This window comes from Dipodomys spectabilis, unplaced genomic scaffold, assembly GCF_019054845.1.
Source record: "Dipodomys spectabilis isolate Male_0828 unplaced genomic scaffold, ASM1905484v1 ptg000187l, whole genome shotgun sequence".
NCBI lineage: Eukaryota > Metazoa > Chordata > Mammalia > Rodentia > Heteromyidae > Dipodomys > Dipodomys spectabilis.
The window spans coordinates 2,626,000-2,635,652 of NW_024870864.1; the positions used below are offsets into that span (position 1 = coordinate 2,626,000).

The 9,653-nt window shown below is 43.0% G+C and overlaps 1 protein-coding gene across 1 annotated transcript in view; it reads right to left on the bottom strand.

The window, feature by feature from the left end:
* The window catches only part of Snrnp200 (small nuclear ribonucleoprotein U5 subunit 200), a 39,929-nt gene extending 30,935 nt beyond the window's left edge, over positions 1-8,994 (bottom strand). Inside the window, exons 1-8 of the mRNA XM_042695470.1 lie at positions 8,867-8,994; positions 8,197-8,360; positions 6,367-6,538; positions 4,569-4,761; positions 3,142-3,197; positions 1,554-1,652; positions 611-763; positions 402-501 (exon numbers count right to left, since the gene is read on the bottom strand). Coding sequence (XP_042551404.1) covers positions 402-501; positions 611-763; positions 1,554-1,652; positions 3,142-3,197; positions 4,569-4,761; positions 6,367-6,538; positions 8,197-8,360; positions 8,867-8,911 — 982 coding nt within the window. The 5' untranslated portion in view covers positions 8,912-8,994. The remainder of the gene's footprint in view (positions 1-401; positions 502-610; positions 764-1,553; positions 1,653-3,141; positions 3,198-4,568; positions 4,762-6,366; positions 6,539-8,196; positions 8,361-8,866) is intronic.
* Between the last annotated feature and the right edge of the window lie 659 nt (positions 8,995-9,653).

Consider the following 9,653-nt stretch of genomic DNA (forward strand, 5'->3'; position numbering starts at 1 on the left):
GATCTAAGGATCACGGTTCAAAGCCAGCCCAGGCAGGAAACTCCATGAGACTCTTATCTCCAGTAAGCCACTAGAAAACTGGAAGTGGTGCTATGGCTCAAGTGTTAGAGTGCTCACCTTGAGTTGAAGAGTGCACGGACAGCGCCCAAGCCCAGAGTTCAAGCCCCATGACCAACAACCAAAAAAAAAAAGCTTAAGAACACTGCCTAGACCCTGAGTTCAAGCCCCAGAATTGGCACAAAACAATATGTAGACTTATTTTCATGGTTTCAGCATGAAAACATGAATGCAATAAATCCTGCCACACTTGCATGTGCATGTCCTGTCTGCCAACACACACACACACACACACACACACACACACATCACTTCTCTGCAGGAAGAGCTCACTGTATACTCACTCATCATCCTGTGCTGCCGTAACACTTTAATAAAATCAAAAGTGTTAAAACCAAGGAGTAGAACCAGTTGATTTTCACATTCCCGGTCATCACTTGCAGTCTGAAGAAAGAAGATTAATGCCACAATTAAGGGTACAGACATCTACTGCTCCATATGTTATTCCCCATCTGCTAAGATGCACCGCACAGAAATATTATTTTAGTCCCACCTTTAAAATCTCCAACACTTCATCTGCCTTCTTCTGCGACACAATGGCATCATCATAGAAACGGCTGAGCTGCCGCTGTAGCCAAAATGCATCAATATCCCGAGGGTGCAAATCCTTCTTCTTGGAACTCATTAGCTCACCTGAAGCTACAAGCTAGAAAGATAAGCAGGTACTTGGCTTATTGGTGCCGCTTTGCTCCACTACTTTCTCATCACCTCACAAGTCACTCATTAAATTATATCCCGCATTCTTTTGAGGGCTTTCCAGAGGGAAACAGCTTTACTACAATGAATTTAAGAGCACACCAAACTAAGATTTAATCAACCCATGCCCATAAGGAAATAGGATGACTAAAGTCAGAAGAAAATCAGGATACTAAATGTCTACCATGGGTCATTTCATCAAAATATGGCTTAGGGTTGACAATGATTAAGATGATTCGTTGAGCCAGATGCTGGTGGCTCATGCCTATAATCCTAGCTATTCAGAAGACTGAGATCTGAGAATTGCAGTTTAAGCCAGCCCAAGAAGGAAAGTCTGTGAGACTCTTATCTCCGATTAATCACCAGAAAACTGGAAGTGGCACTGTGGCTCAAGTGGTAGAGCGCTAGCATTGAGACAAAAGCTCAGGGACAGCACCCAGGCCCTGATTTCCAAGCCCAGGACTGCATCACCTCCTTTAAAAAAAAAAAAAAATGTTGTAGAACTACTTAAAGACAATAAACTGTGGTTAGAGACATGGCTCAGGTAATAGGACACTTGCCGATGAGCTTAAACATCAGTTATTGAGTTTGAGTCCTGGTTTCAGGACTCAAAAAAACAAATATTAAACTAACAAACATACATTGCTGAATAGGTAATTGAGGGTGTAGGTATGAGGAAGAAAATAAGTAAGTATAAAAATAGCCTGGACTTAGAGCAAAGGGAAAGATATTATACTTACGTTAGCTGAGAGGGTACAGCGTACAACAGCTTCATCCCCTTCCATGTCATCATCAGATGCCTCTTCTCTAACCTCCCCATAAACATCTTCATCACCTTCCTGTGGAAGTACCCCAGCCTCAATTATAATGTGGAAATGACCTTGTATTGCCACATTACTCTAAATGAGCTTCATGGCTATGGAGCCATGAGCAATGGCTTTTGGGAGTAACAAACTGCTGACTGGAAATCAAGATCTGCCATGTTATTCCATAGTAATTAAATGGAAGGCCCACTTGACATGGACTCATTAAATGTACCTGCTCTCTTTTCTGCTATGCACTTTAGTTCCCACAATGGAACCACTTGGATGACACTCTCTCTGAAACATACACAGGATTTTTTTTTTTTTTTTTGGGGTCCGGTCGTGGGGCCTGAACTCTGGGCCTGGGCACTGTCCCTCAGCTCTTCAGCTCAAGGCTAGCACTCTACCACTTGAGCCACAGTGCCACTTCCGGCTTTTTTTCTTTTTGCTTATGTGGTGCTGAGGAATCGAACCCAGGGCCTCATGCATGCAAGCCAAGCACTCTACTGGAGCCACCTTCCCAGCCCCCATACACAGGATTTGAAAAAAAAAGTTGCGGACTAATAGAAGTATACAGAGAATGACTGAGAAAGCAGACTGTGAGCAGTAATGTAGCTTTCTTTCCACTCATTCACTCACACAGCATGATTTATATATATATTTAGAACAGTTTATGGTAGTTACTAAGTGAATTACATTGAGCAAAGTACTATTGTTACTTATAGTCCAATTAACTATACTGCAAAAAGGTTACTTTTATAGTCACCTGTATCAATCACATCATTTTATAGAAAGAGAAACAGGCAAAATGAATTGCCCAAGATACAAGAACGATATTCAGAATTCCTGGCTCTCAGGTGTTCTGCTATCTTATGCCATGCCCTTTTTTCTATCCTGATATAAATCTTAGAGTGGTATTTTCTTTTCTAGTAGGCAAATTCACCCCAACTGAAAACCCTAAGTATACAGTTTTTTTTTTTAAACAGGTCTTATTATACAGCTCATATTAGCCTTGAAGAGTACACCTCCAGCTCAACTTTACCATTGTTTTTCAAGTGTCCTACTCATTCCTCTTCAGTTACATGGTACAAAGTCTGTTAAGACAGTAAACATTTATCTCTATGACTGCTACAATTTTTGCTATTTCAACAACCAAGCATAAAGTATGGTCTATACTCCTGGGGTGTATGTGCTCCTTAAATTTCTTTAAGTTTAATTTCATACTTTAAAAAGAATGAAATTATTGAAATATGGTTAAAATACTGTCAGCCACACTGGAAGGCATTCTTAGACATATGTACTGTGTTTTATCTTTCCTTTGATCTACTTATTGCATTGGTTTATATTGACTTAAATATGCTTAGAAAACCTGAAGTCAATCATACAATGTTTTAGCAAAATAACACTAAATTTCTAAACTTGACACTCACAAAATATCATAAAATTTATGACTTAAAGCTAAAGGATTTCTATATCTTAACTTCAAAAATTGAAACATATAACATGTGTTTCATTTACTGCTCACCTCTTCATCAGACTCAAACTGCACATTTACTCCATATGTCTCATCAATGTTGTCATCTAGAAAATGAGAGATTAAAAAAATGGAATGAAAGGCTAATGAAACATGTGTTTAGCCTCAATTCCTTCCCAAATGCATCACTTGCTTCTTCCTATTGCCCAATGAAATTCTAAGGATATTCAGAAAAACTTAAGATGATAAAATAGAAAGTTATCAGGGGCTGGGAAGTGGCTCAGTGGTAGAGCGCTTGCCTTGCATGCCTGAGGCCCTGGGTTCAATTCTTCAGTACCACATAAGCAAAAAGAAAAAAAGCCGGAAGTGGCGCTGTGGCTCAAGTGGTAGAGCGCTAGCCTTGAGCTGAAGAGCTGAGGGACAGCGCCCAGGCCCAGAGTTTAGGCCCCATGACCGGACCCCCCCCCCCCCAAAAAAAAGAAAGTTATCAAACACCAACACATGCTACTAACACCCAGGGTATCTCCAACCTGCCAACCTACATTCAGACCTGCAATGCTTGCTTAATCCACAGGGCCTACCTAAGTTCTCTTCTACATGCTACACAATAAAAAGGCCCCAGAGTAAGAAACAGCTACTTGAATCAAGAAATTCTAGTGTTCATCACTCCTAATTCTTCAAAATTAGCCAGGCAAGAGTAGTTTACATTTATTATCCTAGCTATTCAGAAGCTTAGATCAGGAAGACTATGGTTTGAAGCCAGTCTGCTAGACTCCATCTCCAGAAATAATCAGCAAAGCCAGGCATCAGTGGCTCATGCCTATAATCCTAGCTACTCAGGAGGCTGAGATCTGAGGATCATGGTTTGAAGCCAGCGCAGGCAGAAAAGTCCCTATGAGATTCTTATCTCCAATTAACCACTCAAAAACCAGAAGAAGCTGGGCGCCCGTGGCTCACGTCTGTAATCATAACTACTCAGGAGGCTGAGATCTGAGAATCGTAGTTCAAAGCTAGCACGGGCAGGAAAGTCTGTGAGACTCTTATCTCCAATAAACCTCTAGAAAACCGGAAGTGGCGCTGTAGCTCAAGCGGTAGAGCACTCACCTTGAGCTGAAGAGCTGAGGGATAGTACTCAAGCCCAGAGTTCAAGCCCCACGACTGACAGACAAAAAAAAAAAAAAACAAAAACAGAAGTGGAGCTGTGACTCAAAGAGATAGAGTACTAGCTTTGAGCAAAACAGCTCAGGGACAGTGCCCAAGCCCTGAGTTCAAGCCAACAAAAAAAAAAAGCCAGCAAAATGCCAGGTTTGAGGTATGACTCAAACAGTACAGTGACAGTCAAACAAGCTAAGCAAGCACAAAGCTCTGAGTTCAAACCCCAGATAATCATACCTTTGAACAAATGATCATAAAAGATACACATTTAAAAAGACCAGCAACACCAGTTTATAAACTCAGGACACAAAGAGTTCAATTACCCATATTCTGTATTTCTTTGTCTCCTCCATAATCTGTGATCTTTTTGCCCAAGTTTACTAGCACATGGTATCTGGTATCATCTGTCTGACCCAGCAGCAGGTCAATCTCCTTTCTTCTTTCCTTGTCACGAAGTTTTTCATTCTTCAGGACAGCTAGAACTTCATCAGCTGCCCCACAAAGGATATCACGTGGCTAGTAGCCAAAAAAGAAAAGAAAAAGAAAAAGGGGGGGGGGATTTAAAAGGGTAACATTTAGAATGCCACTTTAAAACCTGTAGTATTCTAGGCTCTGATCATGTTCATTAATGTTAATTTGTTGATTACTTTTTCAAAAGGATCTACTGTTTTGGTTTTTTTTTTTTTTTTTTGGGTCCGATCGTGGGGCCTGAACTCTGGGTCTGGGCGCTGTCCCTCAGCTCTTCAGCTCAAGGCTAGCGTTCTACCACTTGAGCCACAGTGCCACTTCCAGCTTTTTTCTTTTTGCTTATGTGGTGCTGAAGAATCGAACCCAGGGCCTCAAGCATGCAAGGCAAGCGCTCTACCACTGAGCCACCTTCCCAGCCCGTTTTGGTATTTTTTTAAACAACTACTATAGAATTGGGAATATAGCTCAATGATAGATCAAGTATACAGCATGTGAGAAGCCCTGAGTTCAACCCCTAAAACCACACAAAAAAATTGTTTTTTTTTAATTTAAAGAGGGAGAAAAAATTAAGTAGATGGTCCTCAGAATCAGAACACAAATATCACAATAATTTCTCTTACGTGCTTAGGTAATAGGGGGCACTTAGCAGTCTTCTACTATCCTGACACACTTTTGGTAATTCTCTGTCCCTATTTCTTCGGGCATCTACCTGCAAGAACCTCTCAAAGACTCATACAGGACTGGACATGTGATTCAAGTGACAGATCTTCAGCCATGAGGAAAAAATAGCAAGCACAAGGACAGTTTAAGCCCCAAAGCATGCAGAAAAAATACTTATAAGAGGCCAGGTGCTGGTTGTTCACGCCTGTAATCCTAGCTACTCAGGAGGCTGAGATCTGAGGATTTCATTTCAAAGCCAGCCTAGGCAGGAAAGTCTGTGAGACTCTTATCTCCAATTAACCACCAGAAAACTGGAAGTGGTACTGTGGCTCAAATGGTAAAGAGCTCGCCTTGAGCTGAAGAGCTGAGGGACAGCACCCAGGCCCAGAGTTCAAGCTCCACAACAGACCAAAAAAAAAAAAAAAAAACACTCGTAAGGCCTCCAATCTAGTCTAACACATTTAATAATTATGAGTAGGTTCAAAATATAAACTACTTGAACTCACATCCTGACTTGACTGCCAACTACAAATACTTGATAAAGTTACTATTCTGTCTTGGGTCTCTTTTCTATAAGATAGAAAATGAGTATTAAGGGGCTGGGAAGGTGGCTCAGTGGTAGAGCGCTTGCCTTGCATACCTGAGGCCCTGGGTTCGATTCCTCAGCACCACATAAGCAAAAAAAAAAAAAAAAAAAAAAGCCGGAAGTGGCACTGTGGTTCAAGTGGTAGAGTGCTAGCCTTGAGCTGAAGAGCTGAGGGACAGCGCCTAGGCCCAGAGTTCAGGCCCTATGACCGGACCCAAAAAAAGAAAAAGAAAAAGAAAATGAGTATTAATTCCCACTATTTAGAGTTAATCTCCTGGTGTTTGACATAAAGTACCCAGCAATTAGTAGCTAATTTGGGCTCATCCCAGGGACAAAATTCTTCCAGAGTCTCCCAGCTGTAACCATCTCACTTTCTAAGAGCCTGGCCTCACCCTCTGTTGCCTCACCTGATCTCCAAGAGCAGCCTGGATGAAGCTGAGCAGCACCTCATAGGTCTCCCGGGTCTCCTTAGTTTTAGGCTTATAGATGATGCCCACCATCTCATCAATGCCTTCTGACAGCAGAGTATAACCCTTCATCTTATTGATGTCATGTCTGTCCTCATCACGCTTTCTTCGCCTAATAGATACATGAAATGCTGCTAAATGACAGAACTTTTCCTCAAGGCAAGACTAGATCAAGTCCACTCTCCTTTTTACTTATGTAATATTTGAAGAAAGTAACTTGGACCCCAGAAAATGATGTCCACTTGGCTTTAATCATTTATAGGAACACATATTTATGAGATGGTGACAGGAAGTCCCATCATTGTCTCACTAGATGTATTAAATGCTATAGGACATTCTCCTCATTAGCTTAAAAATGACATCAGTACAGTTTGTGTGAAAAGATATGCATTGTAGCTGGGCGCCAGCAGCTCATGCCTGAAATCCTAGCTACTCAGGAGGCTGAGATCTGAGGATCACAGTTCAAAGCCAGCCTAGGCAGGAAAGTCTGTGAGACTCTTATCTCCAGTAAATTACAAAAGAAGCCAGAAGTGGTGCTGTGGCTCAAGTAATAGAGAGCTCACCTTGAGCTCTCTGTATATATATTATATATATAATATATATATTTAGTGTTATTTAATAGTATTTTGACTAATTTTCCATACAAATTATCTTTTTCTAGGTACAGAAACTAAAGTTTGGATAGAATCTACTTCTACTGACCCCCGACAACTTAAAACTAGATAAGTAGTCCACATAGGAAGACCAATAGCATATAAACTAATTTCAAATACAATTACATAATCTAAACTGGGCCTTGGAATTTTGAGCCTTTATCATATGAGAGAAAATACAGAGCTATTCAGGATCAAAAAGTAATGATTAGCCGGCACCAATGGCTCATCTGTAATCCTAGCTACTCAAGAGGCTGAAATCTGAGCATCATGGTTCAGTCAGCTGGGGAAGGAAGATCAGTGAGAGTCTTATTTACAATTAGCCACCAATAAAGCTGGAAGTGGAGCTGTGGTTCCAGTGGTAGAGCGCTAGCCTTGAGCATAAAAACTCAGGAATAGGGGCTGGGAAGGTGGCTCAGTGGTAGAGCACTTGCCTTGCATGCATGAGGCCCTGGGTTGGATTCCTCAGCACCACATAAGCAAAAAAGAAAAAAGCTGGAAGTGGCGCTGTGGCTCAAGTGAGTAGAGAGCTAGCCTTGAGCTGAAGAGCTGAGGGACAGCGCCCAGGCCCAGAGTTCAGGCCCTACGACTGGACCCCTCTCCAAAAAGAAAAAAACAACAACTCAGGAATAGCACCTAGACCCTGAGTTCAAGCCCCAGGACACTCACACACGCACAAGGTAATGATAATGATATATGCCAGTGAGCACCGATAGCTCATCTCACTCCTGCAATGCATGAGATGATGTTAAGATCTGAGGATCAGGATTCAAAGCCAGCCCAGGCAGAAAAGTCCATGAGACTCAGGTCTCCAGTTAACCACCAAAAAAAAAAAAAACTCATAAGTAGAGTCATAACTTAAGTGTAAGAGTGCCAGCCTTAAGCAAAAAGCTAAGGCACAGTGTCCAGACCCTAGGCTGAAGCTCCAGTACCAGTGGCCTGCATGTGTGCACACACATACACATGCACACACACACACTAATACTATTGGGAAATTAGTAATGGGAGGAAACAGGGATCTTGAAAACTAAGATCTGTCTACAGATCAGAAACAACACACATGTTAGAAAATAAGAAGTACCAGTAAGCTACTTAATAGTATCCCCTTGGTACCTACTTGGCTCTTCTTTCCTCCTGCATCTGTGGTTTGGTACGCTGAGCTTTATCTCCCATACGGGTGCCCTCCAACTTCCCAACCAGGGACAACACCTCTCCTGTTGGTTCATCCCGCCGGGTCCGGTCAATGAGAGAGCGGTCAGCTTGGAGTACAAGATTCGAGTTCTGAAGAAAATATCGTACATTATAAAAGCTCCCAAAGAAGGAAGGTCAATTCCTATACCACAGGGACACCAGGGGATGGAAGAATGGTAGCAATCAAAGGTTAATATCATTAATCGGACTAAAAGGTTATTTTCCTTAAGAAGAAATGACATTATATAATCAATGTCTATGAGAGTAGAGCTGTCTAACCAATTGAACAATCCTTGCTCCTACTTTGGGAATAAACCGCACTTTGGGGCAAGTGCTAAACTGGTGGGGGTAACAAGTGGAAGGGGCGGGGTCAGCCCTGGGAGAACCGGAAGGACCCCTCGTAGCCTATCTCACATACCCCAAATAACAGGGGTTATTCTGTGGTGCAACCCAACCTTTACCCGGATCCGATTTTTCCGTGGCTTTCGTGGCTCGCCTAGAGGCCTTCAGACTGAAACTCCGTTCCACAGCCTCCCCCCACCACCCCGCCCTGCGCCCCAGCGCCCGGAGTCTTCCGTCCTCAAGACCACACGCACCGCCTTGTACTCGTACTGCAAGCTGCGGGCAGTCACATCCGCCATGGCTGCCCGGCACCTTCAGACTTCCACTTCTCCCGTCAGCACACCGTGAACAGCAGCGGCGAACGGCCCGCGCCAAGCTAGATCGACGCAGGAGAGACGCACCGGACGGACTCCCCCTTCCGCTTCCGGGTCGCACTGAAAAGGGAGAGTTTCCGGTGAGCGGGAGCCGCCAGTGGGCGGGGCTTGCGAGTGATGGGTTCCCAGATGCTGGGAAATGGAGTCGCGGACGTCGGTAAAATGAGCGGCGTGTGGGATTCTCTTCTGTATTGGACAAGTGAGAGACACCGCTTGCCTGCCCGGAAACGCCAGCAGAATGGACTTGAGCGAGGGCCCGCTGTGCTCCCAGTTGTCTGTCACGTTCTATGGCTGGTCCTTCACCCACAGAATATGGTGGAAGGGCTGTGCCCTCCTGCAAGATCCAGCCCGCGAGGACACTGACAAGTTATTCAAAGCCCAGTACCTCCCTAAGCTGTCTCATACCCAGCCTATCTCCTCTCTCCACTAGGATGGCATTTTACAGCTGAATGCTTGCTTCTCTTTTGTATATTTGCTTTGGAAAAGGTGAATAAATAAATTGGATATATATAGAGCCAATCACAATGAAAGTTTATTCATCCAAATCTAACCTCTGATGGGTTTGGAGTTTTTTTGTTTTTGTTTTGCCTTGGCTCGCTATTGGATGCTTATTTTAAAATTGTGATAATTCACACAAATCTGGATATTTTTCATAAGGTGAGAAATG